The sequence below is a fragment of the Stegodyphus dumicola genome, chromosome 1 (assembly GCF_044657685.1).
Source record: "Stegodyphus dumicola isolate Sdum_Otavi_A_Nest chromosome 1, ASM4465768v1".
NCBI lineage: Eukaryota > Metazoa > Arthropoda > Arachnida > Araneae > Eresidae > Stegodyphus > Stegodyphus dumicola.
The window spans coordinates 176,098,682-176,121,599 of NC_140768.1; the positions used below are offsets into that span (position 1 = coordinate 176,098,682).

A 22,918-nucleotide genomic window follows, 5' to 3' on the forward strand; every position below is an offset into this window, starting at 1 on the left:
CCACATTAAAAGTGCAAAATGGCAACAGAGATGGTGAACAGATGGCAAGGTCGAGAGCATGGAATGTCCTTGAAGGCTCATGGAAGCACGTATCCTGCCCATTATTCAGGAGACAAAGGCTATGATCTTCGATCATCTGCTCAATTTATCTTCCTCAGCAATTTGTATCTTTACTACCCCAGAGCGGACTATGGCCGTTAAAATCTCCTATTATGATGAAAGGCACAAGCAACTGCTCTATAAGACCATTTAAATCTTGCTGATCAATGTGCTCATTAGGAGGCAAATAAAGAGAAACGACTGAAACTACAATACAGTCAAAAGTCGTTAATCCGGACTCATCGGGACTTCAGCGATTCCGGATTATCGATTTTTCCGGATTATAGATCATCAGTTTAAATCTCGTAAGATGGCATGCAGAAATTCTAAAATTAAAAATATGAAACCGTAATTTATGAAATAAAGAACAATTATGATCTAAAGGGTATCAAAATTTGCAAAAAGAAAAAGCTTAATATTTATTTGTTTACTTTATTAAACATTTCTTTTAATGTAAGTTGTTTAAGTTTTGCTTCGTTTCATGTGATAATACTTTCTCTTTAATTCTATTAAACAGACATAATTTCTTGTTCAGTTACAAAGTTCCGCTGTTCAAGTCCTATTGCTGTGTCAAGAACACCGACTAACTTGTCAATCAAAATTTTTTCGTTTTCAATAACCTCTGTTACTTTTTTTCGCTATCGGAAGCGAATTATAATGACCAGGAACTTGTTTTAAATCATATCAAAGACGGAGCATATCGAGATGAAATACTACATTTGGTAAGGAATTATAAGCCAAATAAAAACATCTGCGCTGAAGATAAGGATAGTGCTGACAAATCAACTTCCAATTCATTACGCGCCCGCTGCGGCGCGGCGTTCCCCCCGCCGAGCAGCGTGAAATTGATAAACAGATTTCGGATTTCAAAACATACTTTCGCTTTAGATCCTTTACATATTAAAAAATATATATCAGAAATTCTATTTGATATAATCGAAAGTTTAAGCTTACTTTTATAAAATTGCTCTTACAGTCTGCAAAAAATAATAAGCCGGATCCAATTCGAAAATTAAGGAACAACGCAATCATCAACATTAACTGAAATAGATAATTAGATAATTTTTGCTTATACATCCATTATACATAAAACGTGCACGCGAAGACGTATTCTGCACTTGCGCACACTGATATGCGCAGTCGTAAAAGGTCTTACGCGCACGCGTAAACGCCTATGCGCATGTGTCAACGCGGCGCATGCACAGAAAGTTTTTAGTTTTGATGTCCGGATTATAGATCATTCCGAATTATGGGTGTCCGAAGTAACGACTTTTGACTGTATGAAAATTTACTTGTACAGCGACAACTTGGAGGGATGTCGTCAAAGGAAGGAAACTTCAGGGATAGTCGAGTGAGGTGAAAAGACCTACACCTCAACAAGCACGTTCACCTGCAAGGTAATCCGTCCTGACGAAAGAAAACCTCTGAAGTTTTGCATGTTGATCTGGTTTCAGATTTGTTTTCTGTACTGCCAAGCACACAGGCTGATAAGCATTGATCATAGCTTTGATGTCAGGGAAATTTCGATGGAATCCGCGACAGTTCCATGAGACGAGGGTGGCCATTATGTTTGATGTTTGTTAGTTCTGTGTTGCTTTTTAGTTTTGCGCGGAAGCAGATGTTCGGGAATTCCATGTCCTCTTCCACTTCCATGCTATCTGAATCTCCTGATTCAGAAATCATTTCATCTGCAGAACTATTGCTGGGACTATTATTTTTCTTAATTGATTTTTCAGGGACATTTTTTGGTTTGCTTTGAATAACTACTTCTTTATTTTGTACTACGTGTGTTGGATTTCCTTTTTTTTTTTTGCTTGCAGGTTGATGGGTTTTATTCTGTACTGTCTGTGTACTTATTGAGGTTTGGATGGCAATGGTACGTGTTGATTTAACGGCACTGGCATATGACTTGTTTGATTGAAGCTGTGTGCCTTGCACTAGTTTTCTGGCTTCAGCATACAAGATGTTCCTAGTGACTTTTAACGTCTGTACTTCCTTTTCTGTTTTCCATTTTGGGCATGATCGGGAAAATGCTGGATGGTCACCCTTGCAATTTATACACAGTGCCGCAGCAGTGCAATTATCGCTATTGTGGCCAACCAACAAACATCGAGCGCACGTCAGGGTCCCATGACAGGACATCTTGGAATGGCCGAAACGCTGGCACTGGAAGCATCGCATAGGATTTGGAATATACGGTCTTACGGGGCAATTAAGATATCCAAGGAAACGGGGACTATTCTTAGGATTATTAGCAGTTGCATCTGTACATACTTTTTTAGCAGATTTTTCGGAACCTTGATATTCTTCGGCAGATCAGGCGACTTGAAGGTCAGAATGACGTGTTTCGTGTCAATCAACTGACCTTCCTTACGCATCTTGATCCACTTTGCAGCACAAACCTTTTGATCAGCTAACTCAAAAACGAACTCTTCTTCAGGAACAGACAGAAGGTCGACTTCCGAGATTACGCCGCGAGAAAAATTCAATGTCTTATGCCCTGTTACAGTGACAGTTGCTTTACCAAGTTTGGTTATTTGAAGTAAGGAAGCAGACTGGGTGGCCGAAGTTGTATCAATCAGCAAGTCTCCAGAGCGAAGACGCTTAATATTTCTGGGCTCACCAATACAAGAATGGATATATTTATTTATAACAAAAGGAGACATCTTTTGAAGCTCGCTAGAAGGACTAGAGACAACAAGGAAACGGGGACTATTCTTAGGATTATTAGCAGTTGCATCTGTACATACTTTTTTAGCAGATTTTTCGGAACTAGCTCTTAGAGCGACGGGACTGACTTCGAAGTTTTTAATTAAGAATATTTTAGAATTAGCCATAATAAAGAAGAAAAGATTCGGGTCCGACGGCCCCACCCAACACGGAGCCCAACAAGGGAACACAGATTCCTGTGTTAGGGCTAGCCGGACCTATACACAAACTGAAGCCCCACAGTCGGCTTTCCCGAAAGCAGGTACTCCCGAGAGCTTATCCCCAAGCCACTGACACAAGGACTAGTGACCAGCCGATTGACACCCGTGAGGACGACTAAGGTGCCTCCTGTTTAGCTGAAGCAGAGGCCAAAGTAGTGTGTTGGGGACAGTACTTCGCCCCTCAACTACCAGGACCCTCCTTTCCAGCGACACGGGTCTCCACACACGGCAAAAACGGGGGCAGTTTTCTTGCCACTCAAAAACTAGAGACAAGGGCTGCTCCAGTCTCTCGTGACGAGCCCCAAACTCCGTAGAGGGAAACCACGAGGGAGAAGGGAAGGGAAAAAGTTCCAGACAAGAGGAGAGGAGACGGAAAAGAGGATAGATTGCTGGGGATTACTGGGGCTCCAGGATCGTGACACCCATCTCACCAAGAAGATGATCCCCTGAAGGGCTAGGGTACCTCAGGATTGCCAAACCCATACTCACAAAAGTGAGCCCCCTGACGGGGCTATCAAGCTGCTTTAACCTATAAGTTGTAACAGTCTGTGCTTTAAAGACTGCAATACAATTGTTGAGTACTGTATTCAAAGATGTTACTCTCCATTCTGCTGCTGTACTGTGCTCACATTTCAAAAACTTGCTTATAATGACTGTCATGAACAATTCTGCGCATTCTCTACAAATTCCATTTGTTTAAGAGTTGTTCTCAACAACAGACCTGTCTCTGACTGCACACTTTGGGACTGTATAATTAGGGTATAGCTGCCAACCTCGAAATATGAAACCACCAAAAACCAGGAGGTGTTTGTGGCACCATTTTAAAGAACCCCCGAAATGATTTAAATATGTTTTAGAATGCATGATTCAGTTTATTTAACTATTTATATTATGATTCTGATGCAAAATACATTGATTATATATCCTAAACTTTATGTTCTTTAATTTCATTCTAAATCAGAAGTACGTTCAGCTAGCAATCAAAAGGTCTGGATTTCAAATACTGGTAAAGACATTTCAGATTTTTCATGTTTCTGGTTCCAAAATAGGCCTAATAACTCATATTTCTGGTCCAAAATGAACTAAATTTTGATTCAAATAAAATTAAGTCTAAATAAAAGCAGAAGAGAAACATGTCAAGTGAAACATAAAATTAGTAACACAATAACCTTGAGTTTGGCATAGATTTAAATCAAGATAAATCAAGATGTTACTCTAGATTTTAATCAAAGTGTAAACTTAAGTCAAGATCTTGACTTAAAACTATGCCAAACTCAAAGTTGTTGTGTTTCTAATTTTAGGTATAAATATTTACTGATTAAACACTTAGCTTCATATAAAGCTAAGTGTTTAATCAGTAAATATTTACTATAGATCAGTAAATATTTACTATATATATTTATTATACTTTACTCCATAGATTAAAACAATTCAGATCAAATAAAATGTCATAAGAAAAACTGTGCTGAAGATCGTTAGGGATGTGGAAATAAAACTTGTACAATTTAAGCTTCATTAATTCCTAAATGAAACTTAATATCTGCAAATTAATTTTATTGCTCAAAAACACTATTAGTAAAGGCTAAAAACCAGAAGATGTGTTGAAAAATCGTGAGTCTCCTGGTAAAATCAGGATAGCTGGCAGCTACAGCAGGGCATTATAAACTACTGCTGAAGAAAAGTAAAAATGTTAACAGCTTCTAATTTCTAATCACTCTATCTTGTACAGACATGCAAGATTAAATCTTTTAACTAAACCTTTATTTTTTAGCTTCCAAGCAAAAATTACCTAGCTTTTTTATTATGTACTTTTAATTAGAGCAACAAAATATAAAAGATTCTAGAAATATTTTTATGAAACAAAAGGTAAATAATTATTCTAGTGTGTTTTTGTTTACAATGAACACATAAAATAATTTCAATATAATTTTGAATTTTAACATTTATAAATTGAATATTTATCTGTACACAGAAAATGTGAAAAATTTTTTTTTATTAAATTTCAAAACAGTAGACCTCAAAAGCATGGCACGACACATGGGGTGTTATAATTTGGACAAAAATAACGTTTCTACAACATTTTCAGACAAAGCCCTAAAAGATAAAATTTACAAGCTCTAATTTGCATATTTCTCAGCATATTGCAAAATAGCCTGAATTACTAACCTGATGCACTTGACATAGATAAAAACAGCTTCATATGCAGGCAGATATGTGCCTGGATGCTGAATCATAAGAGGCATGACATAAAACTCATGTATTCTCACAATAAAACATCGTGAAGGTCACAAGCATAGCTACAAAATACATTGTAAGTTCATTCAGAAAAAATAAATGTCTTGAACCATAAATTAAAAGTTCACTTATGATAATTATTTTTGACAAATTGGCAACTCCGAGACACGGATGAAAAGCAGTTAAAGTCATTTAGATTCTCAGTTTTGCCAGCCTAATAGGCAAGCTCAGCCAAATGAAAACAGTTGACTTATTAAATAATATTCAACAGTGCTCATATCCTTTCCTGCAACTTATGATAAAAAAAAAAAAAAAAAGGCTATCAACTTTTCTAACAACTGAGCAAATAAATTAACATACAACACTTACAAACACAGAAAATCTTATTTATTTAACATTCACAATTAAAACAATTTAACTTAATCTCAAAACTGAGTAACAAATATTTACAGGGTAGGAATAATTAAACTTTACCATTCAACAAAATAAGAGAAGTTAATTAAGGCAAATTTATTTACAGATAAATTTAAATTTATGTGCATAATATTTATTTACAGATATTTTTTAATTTATATCTTAATAAAATTAAGTTGACTCATTTCTCCACTTTACATTTACAAATACTGCTGTTGTGCAAGATGGTGTAGTTATTTATTTGTTACGATTTAACAAATAATATTTATAGTTTTTTTTTTTTTTTTTTTTTTTTTTTTTTTTTTTTTAAAGTACTTACAAATTATACTGCTCAAGACGATCACTTGCTTCTTTCATGTTCTTCGAGACAAAATCCACAAGTAAGAATGCTGGGCAAGATGCTGGAACAATAAACTGGCCAGTAGGCGATAACATTAAAGGTCCAGCTTCACTATGTAGAAGGACAAAGTTACAATTTATAAAGCTTAGTAATTATAGACTGAATCTAACACATAATTAAAGAGCAAAAGAAAATGCATCTATTCCAAAAACAATAGTAATATTTATAATTTAAAATTACCCCCCCCCAAAAAAAAAAAAAAAAGAGGAAAAAAAATTCAGGAGCAAAAAAAAGCAATTTTTGCTGTTGAAGAAGAGACCAGTATTTGATTGCCTTAGAAACTAAGAGTTTTATTTAACAATTTATGACAAACTTTTTTTTTTTTTTCTTTTTGCTTAATTTTCAATTTTACATCAGTGTGTTTCCCCCTTCCAATTTCTATGTAACAATTTATTTATTTTTTTTTTTTTTTATAACAGCAGAATAGAATTTGAATTTACTTTTTCACAAAAAATAAAATTACATTAAATAAGTTGATCCTTAAAATTTTAGAAACAAAATGACAAATCCTGATCAGAAAAATAAATTTTATAAGAATATAAAGCAACAAAAAGAAAATCTATCTTTAATGTCATCTTCAAGAAAATTCCATATTTTTTCTTTTCATTTTTAATAAAAATATATTTTAAAGTTACTAATGAACTAACATCATTCATAATTTTTGCTTCTACAATTAAGACATTAAATTCTTAACAAATTAAATAACACAGATTAAATTCAATTGTAGTCTCATTAATAACAGCTCTGAAATAAATTTTTACAAAATCAGTTATTTTATTGACTAAAATTTTCTAAATAAATTGGATTGGTATATTTTACCAAGTGAAAACAGACAAGAGCTAGCTGATTAAGTTTCATTGCAGTTTTAATTCAGAGCACTCTCAGGGATAGAATTACGGCATCTGCAACAACCACTCAATGCTCGTAAATTTGAAGGAGTTGGAATTCTTCAAACTGACAGACAAGAGCTCTTTTGTGATGATGGTAAGTATTTCACTAACACAGTGTAGACTTAGGTTCTGGCCTAAATGGAAATCTTGGTCCCCAAGGGCATGAGACTTGGACATAGTACTTCTAATTCATGCCCATACATGCAAGCCACAGCTAAAGCACCAAAAGCACTGAACAACGAGTAAGCCATCAATCAACAACCATCTTGTCTGCCGCAGAATCTAGAGGCCTTGTACCCTTCTTTCCCTATTTAAAACCTCTCTTGGTGATTTTCTGGTGAAGAGATTTCAAATGCCCATTATGCAAAAACAGAGATGTACAGATATTCCTGAGATATTTTTCCGCATTGTTTAATGTTACCATCCACTTAATATTATCAAAATAGCCATGGACAAAAGTATTCAAATTAAGCAGCACCTACTGTATATGTTAATAACATTAAGTTGACTCCACTTATAAATTTACAAATACTACTGTTGTGCATGATATTTAGTTACTTATTCTATATTGTAAGGGCATGTACACTGCTTGTGAAAGCAGAAACACAATAAACACTAATAAGTTGTAACTTACAATTTAAGTACGGCATATAAAGAGATGTGAATGATTATACTGTCACATAAAATGCAGCAGTAAATATACCTTCTACATTATCCAGTAAAGAGTACACATAGAGGCTGAAAAATAATACTGCCATCAGTGAAGACAAAAAATTGAATGATAAAACTGTTTCTTGTGATATTACTAATATACCTATGTCATGTTGCTAAGGAAAATCTCATTATAAAAGATTGAAAGCCTTTTAGCAAGAGTGGATGGTTGAGATTACAGAAATTATATTTTCCTACTGTTAAACTACCACTTACAAAAACCAATTTGCTAATACAATGATATACATGTGGTATTGATAGATAAACATGATTATGCTGAAATCAGGGAATGAACTTAACAATTACATGATAATTAAGACACAATAACACGCCGAATAAATACTAATTCAGAAGTCAAACAACAAAAATCAGCGTTATACCTACAAAATTTTCACAGGACTAGTTTCGATGGTTTTACCGAACCATCATCTTCAGCTGCAAAACCGCAAATGAACAAGATAGGAAATAATGATTAGATAAGATAAGAAAGCCTGAACAAGAATAAGCAAGTGGCGCCATCTGTTGGCAAAACCAGAACTAAAACATAATTTCTCTAAAAGCCGAAGGCAAATTTGGATTGGAATTAGGATCGTTAACTAGAACAGAAAGATTTTTATGAATGTGAAATGCCTCTAGAAAATCCAGTTCTCCAATGGAAGATGTTTTTTGAATAATTTTGGCAGCAGAAAAATTGAAAGTGTGATTTTCGGACCAGCAATGTTGAGCAACAGAAGACTTCTGTGTTCTTTCAACAATGAATTCAATTGATCCTGCTATTCAGTTCACTTTTGAACTTGAGACTTGCAATTCTCTTCCGTTTCTCGACATTCTGGTCACATGTAACACATCCAACTTCAGTACTACAGTTTACCGTAAACCTTCATCGGTTTGCCTTCCACCACACTTTAAATCATGTCATCCGACTAAACAAAAGTTAGCTTCATTTTATTCCTATGTTTTCCGTGCTCTTCAAGTTTGCTCCTCCAAACTAGCCCTTGATGACTTTCAATTTTTCTGCTGCCAAAATTATTCAAAAAACATCTTCCATTGGAGAACTGGATTTTCTAGAGGCATTTCACATTCATAAAAATCTTTCTGTTCTAGTTAACGATCCTAATTCCAATCCAAATTTGCCTTCGGCTTTTAGAGAAATTATGTTTTAGTTCTGGTTTCGCCAACAGATGGTGCCACTTGCTTATTCTTGTTCAGGCTTTCTTATCTTATCTAATCATTATTTCCTATCTTGTTCATTTGCGGTTTTGCAGCTGAAGATGATGGTTCGGTAAAACCATCGAAACTAGTCCTGTGAAAATTTTGTAGGTATAACGCTGATTTTTGTTGTTTGACTTCTGAATTAATTACATGATAGTATGAAGCAATAGGCACCTGGCAGACATGACAGCAAACAATCCATTGTATTAATGCAGTAGTTTGATGCTTGACATCTAGTAACTTCTAAATGCATGTTAGAAGGTGACAAATATAGTTACATGCAAGAGATATTAATAATATATATCAAGTTCTTCAAATGAATGTTTCATAACAGCCAAAAATGTGACTTCTATATACCCAATTTTCATAAATTTTAATACATAAGTAAACCAATTAATTTCAGATTTTTAACACAAAAGATTTTTAGTTATTTTCAGCATTTATTAAATAACAATGATTAGGTTTCTATTCTGCATTTAATGTTTTCTGGAAAGCTATTGTTCTTCAGTGATGGCACGAAATCTTTATAATGAATTATAATTTACCATTCCACTACAATCTGAAATTTGTCTAATCGACGTGGCCAGGTTGAAGGATATCCATTAAGCCATCTGTATTTATATAATGCTGAAGTAAGTTTCCCCAACTGTTGAACATACTTCTGAACCATGACTGTAGGTTGAAATTTCCTATGATCAACATTAATGCCTCTCAAGACTTCAGAGAGACCTCTTTCAGCATTGGGTATATGTTTCAATAAATCATCAAACTGGTGGACAGATTGGATCATCTGGAAAATAAAATAAAATTTTGAGAGTTCATAAGCTATATTTTCCACACTGAATCAAATATATAGGGTCCAAAGAAAATCTATGAATATCTTTTTTAATAATGAAGGAACAGTTTCAAACAGTAAAAATTAGAAATGCATCTATTAAAGTGAATATGCCTACATGATTATAGTGCCCTAGTGTTAAAATGTGTTAAAAAAATTAAAACTGTAATGAAACAAGCTAGAAGGAAAAGGATAGTTACTAAGTTGCACCATATGCTCTAATTATTACAAAATGACATACTGGCAACAATGTACTCAAAAAAATTTTAGGCTCAGCTAATAAACCAGCAAATTTGGAAAACAAAATGCAGCATTATATTTTTGGTAATGCAGCAAGTCTTTTAGAAATTATAATAGTCTGAAGCAACAAAGGTAAAATTATAAAAGTTTCAGCATGCATTTGTTAATGCAAATCAAAAATTGATATACACTTGATTATCTCGACTCTCGATTATCCACGCCTGCCGGATAATCGAGAGTAGCTTGCTGCAAAGTAGCAAACAGCGCTACAAGGCAGCAAATTGAATTGGATTATGTAACCGCAAAAACAACAGTGTGTGACATTCTAAAGCGAACTTTGCATCAATGTCGGACAGTGCTTCTGCAATCAAAATGAGAAAAACTATAAAGGGTTCTACCTTTGATGAGCTAGACACGGCATTGACAGAGTGGTTAACTCGAGTTCGAAAAGAGGGTACTCCTTTAAATGGTCCTATCAACTGCGGCGAAGGCAAAAACCTTTTTTGAGTTGTTAGGCCTGAAAGGAAATTTTGATGAGTCTTCTGGCTGGTTGACTCGTTTTAAGCAGTGACGTGGAATTCGAGAAATTGGACTTCATGGGAAGAAACTTAGTGGTGACCAACAAGCAGCCAACGATTTACACCATGAATTTGAAGAATTCGTTTTAAAAGAAGAGCTATCTTTTAAACAAATTTTTACAATGCCGACAAATCGGGACTTTTGTGGAAATGTCTTCCCACTCACACTTTAGCATTTGAAAGTGAAAGTAAAGCAGCAGGTCATAAAAGCAGCAAGGAAAGGATCACTATCATGTCTTGCAGTAACACTACCAGTGGACATAAACTTAGACTTGTTGTTATTGGAAAGTGAAAAAACCGAGATCTTTCAAAGGCACAAGGATAGAAAATTTGCCCGTTGATTACTTTAACCAAAAAAAAGGATGCATGAACCGAAACATTTTACAAGAATGGTTCGAAAAAATCTTTGTTCTTCAAGTGCGTAAACATCTTAAATCAAAAAACCTGCCTGAAAAAGCTGTGCTATTGATCGAAAACGCACCTTCTCACCCAGCAACAAGTGTGCTAAAGTCTTCTGATGGATAAATTTTGGCAAAGTTTCTCCCCCCAAACGTTACTGCGCTAATCCAACTCATGGACCAAGGAGTAATTGCAAAAATGAAGACAACATACCGAACCAAGCTGCTAATGACCAAAATTGAAGAAGGTTATGATCTGAAAGAGTTTTGGAAACACTACACAATCTTGGACAGCATCTACGATATTGCATCTGCATGGGACTCAGTGAAACCGTTAACCCTCATAAAATCATGGAGAAAACTCATGCCTAATGTTGAAACCAACAACAACCTAACCCCTCTGAGTTGTGAAGAAAAGAATGAAGATGTAGACACGTCCACGGCAACTCTTGCCAATATGGTGAAAACAGTTCCGGGTGGTGAGAACGTCGATGCTGAAAGCATTAACGAGTGGTTGGAGTGTGACGTCAACGAACCTGGCTTCAAACACTTGACAGATGACGAAATTGTGAAGAAAGCAAGGGGAGAGACCGAGAATGAAGAACAGCGAAGTGAAGGCGAAGAAGAGCCCACCGTGCAGATGCGGAAGACTCACGAAGCGGCTTTGCAACAAGTCGACGGACTGCTGAGCTACTTGGAAGAACAAGACAATGCGGAGTTGGCTGAGAAACTTATGCTACGAAAAGTGCAATCTCAGATCAAGAAAAAATGCTTCCAAAGCAAGAAGCAAACACTAATGACTAATTTCTTCAAAAAAGGTGTAGTTTTACAGTTATGCTTTTGTAATTACATAATACATTACAGTATTAAAACAGTACATATGTATTAATTTTTCTGTGTATACTTGATGCCTCTCGTAAGTACAAAGCACTTTTCTGTTTTCATTAACAAAATGCATTTTAGGTTAGTTTTGAGTGATATACTAAAATATTAAGCATTAGTTAAACATTTCCTGCTGTTTATTTTACGATTTTTCAAAGTTGGAATGACTGTTTTCTCTTTTGCTATATCCGTTTTTAGCTTTTTTCGGATTATCCAAGATTTTTGTTATCCGCGGCGGCTGCGCCACCCAATTCCGCAGATAATAGGGAGTGTACTGTACTGAAAATTTTAATTTTCATTTGTTTTGCTTTATTTTAAAGTACACATTATCTTGAATCAGTTACAATACATCTAATACACAAATTTAATATCAATTTAAAGAACGTCATAATTTTGCTACATTCATCTGCAGGTATACAATACATACCTTCTAAAATAGATAAAATAAGTGTAGAGAGCCCTTTACATATTAACTACTAAAGTTGAGAAAAGGTCTTGGCCAAAGTAAGATGCTTCTTAAAAAAACAGATTTCATAATTTTTTAAACTGATTTTTCTTTAAATTAAAAATGCTAAAACATGAATATCTGCATCTGTTAAAGTAATTTTGTAAATGGAAATATATGTCTATGTCCTAAATAAGGACTTTCGTGGATACATTGTACAATGAACTCTTTAAGTTTGGTTATATGCCTTTGTATTCTAAAAATAGTAAAATGCTTAGAATAAATCATTCTGAAATGCAGGATTTCAAAATTTTATGATTCTTCTGGTTAACTGCTAAAGTGAAGCAGTTTACCCAATAGTACTGAAAAGTATTCAAACCAAAGTTTTAATTAGCCAATAGAAATAAAACAATATTATCCCTCTAGTGAGAAATGTAGTAACTCTGTTATTTTTAATATCAGCAGGAAACTCTTCACTCTTCTCATACTAATACCTGTCCTGTTCACAAGTTATCTGCCACTTACCTTTTAGCCAATTGTTATGATATCAATATGCAAAATATATACAAGAAACTGTTGAACACCTGGTATAACTATCTTCATATTTTCAGTGTTTCATTGTGTTTATATTACTACAATGTAATGTCAAAAATAAAGACATATGATACATATCTGTAATTGCCTGCATATTAAAGAATTCACTAGCTCCCTCATTGCTCTAAAAAAAAAAAAAATATTACTATGAAACTCCAAAACGGAAGTGGGCGCATAGTGCAGATAAAACTTTTATTTTTATTTGTTTTGGTTTGTTTTGGAAATTAAATATAAAAGACTGATTTTTAATGAAAAGCATGGCAGTATAAAAAAGTAAAATTCCAGATTTATCTGGCAAAAGCTTGTGAAAATATAAATTACTGAAAATAAGAGCTAAAGTTATTTATTTAGCTTTGACAGATGCATAAAATTACTTACATCAAGCCAATTATTTCGAACATCTTCACTACTTAAAATAATATGTCCCTCAAAGCTGACTCCTGTCTGTCGACCGAAGACAATAGTACGCCCTATCAAAAAAGTTTTTTATGATAAACAAATTTACAAAGAAAATTTTTCAACAAATGGTATTTCATTAAAAAATATGTAATTATTTGAAATAACAGATTTTTTTTATTACATAATTGCTTAGAAATGCAATAAAAATGCTCTTTCTGTAATATGATAGGTAAATCAGCAAGTAACAGCTTTCATTTTATGTGCACTAACAGAGTCACAGCTTAATGATTAGGAGATCTATTTGAACTGCTCTAGTCAACCCATTTAGCAATGCATAGTCAAACAGTCCATCAAAACTCATTCTATAAATGCATTACTTACGGGATGACCTAATATATAACATTTCTTATGTACATAAAAATAATATTTAATTTAAAAATGTATAAAAACCCTTAAAAAGAGACATTACAGTTGGCTTATAAGTTATTAAAATAGTTAATAAATTTCTCAAAAATCACAGACAAAGTAATAAACCTGGCAAGAAAAATCATTACTTTACTTTATTTTGTCAACTACCAAAATGCATTACATTAATTATTGCTATCATATTTGCCTTTTATTCAAAATGCTTTCTAAAAACTAAATTTTACTTCTTTAAAAAAAAAAAAAAAAAAAAAAAAAAAAAAATTCTTTTCTGTCTCCTGTCTTAAAAAAAAAAAAAAAAAAAAAAAAAGTTTCTGTGTAAAGTATGTGTGTGTATATATATGTACTAAAGCAAACTTAGAAGTAATGAACAACAGAATTTTCATTGTGTAGAACACAGAATGTTGAATCCATACTGAAAAGCAAACTTAGTAGCTCAGAAAAATTAATTTTCATCTTTATTTCAATTGACATTTGCAGCCACAATTCACTTAACACTCTAATCCTGCCTATTCAAGAACATTTACCTTTTTGAAATTATTGTGATAGAAAGAAAAGCAACAAAAAGCAACATGCCAGTGTGTTAACGCCAAAACAGTTAGCAGCAGAGGTGTGCAGTTATCCAATATGAAAGTTCACCAAGAGAAAGGTTTTAGTCTAAGTTCTGAATTAGCTACGTCATCAGCATTATGCAAGTCATATGATACGGACTGATCTAGAAATGATGCGGTCTAAAAAAAAGCATTACTACTTAAAACAAAGAGAGGAAATACCCAAATTAAAAATGAGGAATTAAGCGGCTGTTGTTTTGATTTACATATTTTTTATCTTACACACACACACATGCATACGTATGTATATATAGGGCATACTTCAATGCAATTTTTTTCTTATGAAAAGTTTACACAATTTTATAGTAGTTTATAGTAGTAGTACTTATCCATCTATATACAATAATATATATAAATAATTTATGTAAATATACATTTTTTAGTCTTGATGGTACCATATAATATTAACTAATATATTATACTAATTAAAACTGATTTTTGTGATTTCTTTCTTTTATACATCTTTAAAATATATAAAAATATTTCTTAGGAATTTCTAAGCCCAATACCAAGAGTGTGGATTTCACTTCACTGTACAGGTGGGCTACATATTTTCCTCCTCTTGGGGTGCAATATTTGTTTAGACCCTATGGTGTCAATGTTTTCAGTGCTGAGATGACTGAACGATTGATGAGTTCAACCATTCTTGATGAATACTCTCCAGCAAATTGCCAGACATTGAAAAAAAATTTCCTCATTTTTAAATAAATCTTTAAAGCTTCATTTCATGTTTAAGTTGCTTGTATTCCAAAAGCCGACAATGCCAGTTCATTGCAAAATTGAAATATTTTTCTACTGATAACAAAAATAAAAATCAACCTTAACTGCTCTCTTTATTGACTATTTGTTTCCATTATATCGGAGATAAGGATATTCTATCTCTCTCCTTTCATAAATTTCAATGAAATAAATAGAAAATTATATTCATAAGTTCAATTAGAAACTATTTATTTAATGGTAATGTAGCTAAAAAACAAATTCAACAATGCAAAAAAAGTACTATTTAGAAATTTGTCCATTGCAACTAAAAACTGCTTTTATACGAGTCCTGTACAAAACAAATCTAGAATAATATATACGTATGTATGTATACAATTCAAGCTTTTTTCCCACTTAATCATCTTTTGTAGGATGAAAACTATTTAGAAAATTGAAAATCCGTGCACAAAATTTACACATGCCATAAATCAAGCAGAGGATTTCACATCACTTGAAAATTCCACTGTTTAGCTGAAATCCATTTTCTCAATAAAAATTAGCTTGTAAAACTGATATCTTAAAAGAATTTTACTTTTTATGCTTTTCCTCGAAAACATTAAATATGAATTTCAATTTATTTAATGTAATAAGCTAAATTCACAATACTGATGTTCATTAGTTTTACTGCATTTTAAAAATAAAGTCAAAAGAAATTAAAAAATAAATGTTTATAAAAGGAGCTTTTATTTAAAACTTATAAATTAATAAATTTAGAAAAAAGATATATAACTTAATGAGAACAAGAGATTAATTAATCTACTTTTCAACAATAATCCCTTTTCTAACAATTCTGTTAATGATAATTTTTTTTTTTTTTTTTAATCTGGAGGTTTTCAGATTTTATATTACGTCCAAACAGGTATTTTTTTAATGTTTTGTGTGTTACACTTATTTACTAAATATCATGCTTTTTGCACTTAAACCAAAAAATTCACTTTGGAATTTCGGATACACAGTCTCACGGACTGAAAATAAAAATGTCTCCCCCTACAGTGTTGCCATTGCTCGCATTGAAATTGTTGAGTTTGTTAACCAAAAATTCGTTAAAGTTTTACAAAATACTAAATAGATGATAAAACAAATTCCAAATATCCAATTTGATCTTCCACATGCCCATGTTCGTAAGGAGGATTACGTTATTCAAAATTCAATGGCTCTATGTACCGTTCTTTTATCACAATGCGAGAAATATACACACAGTTATGCAGATTTTTCATTATTTAGTTTCTTTAAATATAGTGCAGGGCTCTAATATTTGCTGGCAATAATTTGAAAAGTGAAACGCCATTTTATAGTGGATGAAGCAAAATGCCAAAATGAAATTAATAACCCTTCTGAGCAAATTGCCCCTTTCGGCTAAAAACAGTGATTTTACCAATCAGACGTTATGTTAAAAATATCATATAAACTTCATTTAAAAAGACTGTTTTCCGTTTTATCCAATGTTGCAAACAGTAAAATTCTAGGGATTTTAGTTTGTTCATTAAATGAAGATAGTTGCGAAAAATAACTTCAACATTCAATTAAAAAAAAAAAAAAAAACCATAAAATTTTGAAAAAAACCGCTTCACCACTCATCGAGTGTATGTGCATCTGAGCTCTCTAGCATATCAGGATGTGATATAACATCATAATCTTGAAATTGAAGAAGCAATATTTTTTTTTCACTTTCATGTTATAGCATACTTTTTACAAAAATATATAAAACCGGCCAATTTTAATATTTTTCAATCATTCTTACTTTAAATGAGGGCGAGAATTTGTTTTATAACCTCTGAAAATTTTAAAACTTGCATCCAGTACATTTTTAGATGTTGAAATTTTAAAATAATGCACATGATATAGTAAAAAAAAATTGAGTGATTGCTGAAAAATCTTCAAAAATTCCAAAATTAATTCCATTTAAAAGACATTTTTTCTCTCTTGATGATAAGTATCAGTTTGTTCATTAAATAAAGATATGATCAAAAAAAATTGTTTACAAATTAAATTTTAAAAAATCTAAATTGAAATTTTAAAAAAATCACTTCACCACATTGTATTTATTATCTTTAACAAACATTGCATAAAAAAAAAAAGAGTTTAATAGCTTATCAGGAAGTAGTTTAAAAATCAATGAGAAATTTTTTACTGTAGCAACAAACACCAGGAGTGAACTAAATAAAAGCTTATGAAAATAGAATTTACAGGAAATCATAATAATACCACAGTTTAAAAGCAAAATATATAAAACAGAATAATAAAAGTAAAATGTTCAGAGGATAACATACCAGCTAAAACACACATATCAGATGGATGCTGAAGAGTAAGCCTTTTAAAACTTTGCAGACATCCTCTGAAATGAGTAATACCCCAGCCACAGTTCCATAACACATCTTGCAAATTTAAAGTCTCTTTTAATTCTTTGCACAATCTTTCAGTTTCATCTCTGAGGGGTTGACATGCACGTAGCCTGTGAAGGGCTTTATCTACATTATCGTTTAACCAGAACCTGTACCAAGAATTTCATGCCTTTCTGAACTCAATGTTTTGACAGAATAAATTTACCTAAATTTTTAATAGGATCAAACAAATAAAAAATTCAAAAGATTTGATGTTATAAAAAATTATACACCTTTAAAAGTTTTGTAATCTATTTTGTCTCCAATTAAAATAAAATAAGAATACTTCAAAAATAAATTTTTAAAAAAATGAGGAAAAATAAATGTAGGAAAAAATAAATTTATAAATAAAAAGATGTTTATACCAATAGCCAATTAATATTATCCTTCAACTGATAAAATTAGTTACCTCTATTCATTTAAATAAAAGAATGGCATATATTACTCTCCTTTAATAAAAATATTTATAGTGGGTGAAAAAAGATTGATCAAAAACTATTTTCACACTTTTTCCATCAAATTCATATGCAAAAACATCTATTTTTCACTACAAAAATAATAGGAACTTATGTATTAATGCAACCATCTTGGCACAATCTGGTGCTTTTCCACAGATGAAAAAGTAAAAGTTACTTATCGGGTGCCAGTTAGTGGTTTTCATGCTTTTTTTTTTTTTTTTTTTTTTCCAAAGATTCTCAAACTATCAATTATCATAAATTAGTAAATACTATCAATATATGGAAAGAAAACATACTTTAGTTATTTAAAATAGAAATTTGAATTATTAAATAAGGATTACTTGATACATTAAAAAATAAAACATTTACTTTCTTCTTCAAATCTTTCTGTATTTTTTGGGGGAGGGGGGGCTATTCTTCTCCCGAAGTACATAGTTATCTGCTTTCATTAAAAAAATATCAGAGAATTGCGGAGACCTGGCTTCATGCAATCCTCAGCAAAAGCAGCTATCGAGAAAATGGATTTCCTTATGGTTTCCTTTAGAAATTTTTAAGCAAAATTCTGCATTCTTGCAGAAATTTTACCGCAGATTTTTCTATTGCTGGGCAATTCTAAAAGCTCATATTTTAAAACTAAGGAAAAAATATCACGGTTTGTTTATTAAAAAAACTGCTGGAACTTGAAATACAATAAAAATGAACACATAAAATATGGTGGCATTGCTTGACTGAAGGATTGTTATGGTTGCCAAAAGAATGCATATGTGCACGGTTGTCAAAGTCTGGCACATTCTGAAAGTTTGGCAACTTCAACAAGGTGGTTGTATTAGTACAAAAGTACCAAATAACAATATAAAGTTTTTAACTAATTATACTCATTATTAACTTCATCAAAAAAAATCTGAAATTTAGAAAACCATTGCATACATCCCACAAAATAGTGTATATAAATTTATCTTAAAAAACACATTTCAGTTATTCTTACAACAAAAATTTCGGCCCTACTGTTAACCATTTTTAAAGACCTGCACTGAAGTACACACATATGTACTATGGACATTGCTCTGGAAATAAGGTCTAATAATGAAAAAGAGATGGTTACCGATTTTCAAGAAAGTGAACCTTTTATTCTTCTCTCCTACAGTACTAATTTTATGTGCAATAATAAAAATGTAATTACACATAAAATTGCATATTTCTTAACTTATTAGAGTTGATTATCACACTTTCTTTGAAATTTAATATCAGAAATTACTATCATTACTTATTTCAATTATTTTTAGGTAAAATATGTATAAATCTATAGCGCTAATATCTTAATTTTTCCTGCAATATAATACATCAGTCATGAAGAAATAAAATTTATATTTCAATAGAGATCATTATACACTATGTCCATGAAAGTCCTTATCCAGCCATTATTTTCACAACTGCTAGTTCTAAACATATACTTCCAGTTACAAGTGTTTTAAATGACCTAAAGATTCATATTTGGGCATTTTTAACGTTTAAAGAAATCAGTTTTTTTATGAAATCTAACATTTTATATGTTCCTCTGGTTCCTAAACTTATATATATATATATATATATTTTTAATTGTACTCTTTACCAAAAATAAAACACAAAAATTTAATTCTTGTATGACCAAAAATTGGCCGAGACATTTAATTTCAAATTTGCCATTTCTGATGCCATTTCCAATTTGCATTAAGGGGTCGGTTACTAAAATTAGAATAATTCAAGGTTTATTTTTTCTCTCTTAAACACTATTTAATGATGTTCTTTTGTAATTACTAGCATCTTTAATTCCAGATTTTGTTACATCTGGTATGCCAAAGGAATTTTCACACAAGTAATTTATAAGTTATCAAGGTCTAGAAAAAAGCTGTTAATATTCTCGCAAAGTTTTATTATTTTAGATTCATGATCTGACAAGTATACAAAAATTCAGTACACTACACGTATTTTTTCCTTATTAATTACTGCAGGGTAACCACATGCCAATAATGAAGGCTGCCAGTATTTTCTAGAACATGATCTCTGTTTTGAAAAAAACTTTATATTGATTAATACAATAATTTGCAAAGAAATGTTAGTCATTTAACCTCTTAATGTCAAAAACCTTTTTCTAAACTGATAATTTTATTCGATCCCTGAATATGATGTTTGACTTTAATACTACATAGCTCGATCAATTTTCGTTGTATGAGAATCTGCGTTTTATTTTTTATAACGAGTATAAGACTTTCTTATATACGTAAGTACAGCGATCAGAAAAACATATACAGTCAAAAGTCGTTAATCCGGACTCGTCGGGACTTCGGCGATTCCGGATTATCAATTTTTCCGGATTATAGATCATCAGTTTAAATCTGGTAAAATGGCATGCAAAAATTATAAAATTAAAAATATGAAACAGTAATTTACGAAATAAAGAACAATTATGATCTAAAGGGTATCAAAATTTACAAAGAAAAAGCTTAATATTTATTTGTTTACTTTATTAAACATTTCTTTCAATATAAGTTGTTTAAGTTGCTTCGTTTTTTATGTTATAATACATTCTCTTTAATTCTATAAACAGACATAATTTCTTGTTCAGTTACAAAGTTCCGCTGTTCAAGTCCTATAATTGCTGTGTCAAGAATACCGACTAATTTGTCAATCGAAATTTTTTCGTTTTCAATACCCTCTGTTACTTTCTTCGCTATCGGAAGCGAATTATAATGACGAAGCATTTGATTTAAATCATATCAAAGACGAGATGAAATACTACATTGAGTAAGCAATTATAAGCCAAATAAAATAAAAACATCTGCCGTTAAGATAAGGATAGTGCTGACAGATCAACTTCCAATTCAATGCACGCCGCCGCGGCATTAAAGATAAACAAAGTTTAGATTTAGATAAACAAAGGATATGCCTTTATCCATTTTTTGCAGCAATTCCACTTTTTGTTTAATGGACTCTTATCCCGTCCGTTATACATTAAACGCGCATTCGTAAACGTATTTTGCGCACGCGCACACGCAAATTCACAGCGGTAAAGGTCTTACGAGCATGCGTCAACGCGACGCATGCGCAGAAAGTTTGTAGCTTTGAGGTCCGGATTATAGATCATTCCGGATTATGGGTGTCCGAATTAACGACTTTTGACTGTAAAATGTTAGATTTCATAATTCTAGTAAAACTGAATTCTTTAAATTAATACTACAGTAAGAATCTTAACCCCTTTTAAAAAATTCTTGTAACTGAAAGTATAAATATCTAGGACCAATTGACTGCAAAAATAAAGACTAAGAACTTTTATGGACATGGTTATATTCTAAATATAAAGTGATCTTCATAAAGTTTGTATGTACAGCGACTCAAAATGGGACAGGTGTATATCTTGTTTGTTCTACTTGGCTGACTCATGAACTTCAACATGTATTTTTCATGTCTTGAAATGGCAACTAAGGATATATGTTAGATTTGTATACAGCATTGTCCTAACATATGTATTTTGACACAAAATCAAATTTTTTCTGAAATGACATACCTATTTTTTCCAATATTTTAATTCTATGCTTCAAACCATAACTTACCAAAAAATTCCAAAATATAGTTTGGCACACTTTTTTTGTCTTCCACCAAGCGGCATTCATTTGGCGAACTTTTCAGTTTACGTTACCATTTTGCTTTACTTTTCATTCTCAGCATATGGAAAAAATGCCTCGGTTCTCCTTTCTCAGAAATATTTTTAATTTATGCTACATTTGTAATTAGAGTTATTATTTTTTAATTTTTTTCTTTTTAAAGAATTTTAATTATTTGAGTTATGTGTTTGAATTATAGTTCCTCAAATAGTTACTTTAAAAGTTGAATTATAGTTCCTCAAATAGTTATTTTAAAAGTATCTATTTATTCATTCAAGTTGTATATTTTAAGCATATTTATTCATATAAATGCCTTTTTTTAGCTTTTTAATCTGTTTTTATTTCTTTGAATAGCATTTCTTTCTAAAGAAGAATACCTTGAAACTCAGCATTTATCATGATAGCTTTGAAAACTGCATTCCGCATTAACAGTACAGTAAAGCATGGTTAATACACCTTTCAATGAGCCATAGGGAAAGCATATATAAATGGAGAAAGATGTATAAAATTGTATTGGCATACAATTTTCATCAGTTTTATCACTGTGCCATTGCTTTCTGAATAAGTTTTTTTCTTTTTTTAAATCACAAGAGTAACATAAAAAAAGGCTAAATTTTATGCAAAAAAGTAAATAAATGAATAAATGAATAAATATATAAAAAATAGTTTAACATCTTACTATCTTGAATTTTTTTTAATAGCTTACTGCTCAAGAAAGCCTAATGTCTTAATGAGTTTCTTGGCATATTCTGCAGATATGTCCACAACAATCATCCATCCTTTTTTTATTTGCCATATACCTTACTCATTTTTGAAACAGATTGTTTTCTGTGACATTTTTAGGAATAGAGGTGTCATCTTAAGGGCCGTTCAGACTGGGATTTATCTGAGCTAACGGAGGCAACTGACTTAGCTGACCCATCTTCAAAACCAGTTTTTCCCGATAGTGCAGCAAGTTGAAAAATCTGAACTGCACATATAATGGAGCTAGTCGACACATGGAACTGACTCTGTTAGCTCAGATAAACCCCAGTCTGAACAGTCCTTTACATTTCATCAGTAAAACAGTAAAACAATTTTGCACATGGATACTGAAGACTTTTAGAGGCTAGGCATTTTGAAGTCAGGAGATGAAAGAAAAGACTAGTTTTATCTACATTAAAAATACTTTTAGCTGATATCCATACACTTCAAAGGATAAATTCTTAAATCTTTACAAATTTGGTTGATATAGCTATCGATTCTCCATTTATGATATGATACAACATTCTCTGATGTAATTTAAACTCGTACAGCACTTCAGTGAAAAAACAGATACACCCTTCACAATGTTATTCCTTGTGTCTTTTTTGCTGCACAGGTCCATTCATTGGAATATTTGACATA

The 22,918-nt window shown here is 31.8% G+C and overlaps 1 protein-coding gene across 2 annotated transcripts in view; it reads right to left on the reverse strand.

The window, feature by feature from the left end:
- The window catches only part of LOC118201849 (T-cell activation inhibitor, mitochondrial), a 74,821-nt gene that overhangs the window by 11,634 nt on the left and 40,269 nt on the right, over window positions 1–22,918 (reverse strand). The window contains exons 5-8 of one of the 2 annotated variants that reach the window (XM_085823133.1): window positions 17,326–17,546; window positions 13,242–13,333; window positions 9,437–9,681; window positions 5,998–6,129 (exon numbers count right to left, since the gene is read on the reverse strand). In XM_085823133.1, coding sequence (XP_085679259.1) covers window positions 5,998–6,129; window positions 9,437–9,681; window positions 13,242–13,333; window positions 17,326–17,546 — 690 coding nt within the window. Of the gene's footprint in view, window positions 1–5,997; window positions 6,130–9,436; window positions 9,682–13,241; window positions 13,334–17,325; window positions 17,547–22,918 lie in introns of those variants that run through there. The other variant, XM_085823136.1, reaches the window with a different exon arrangement.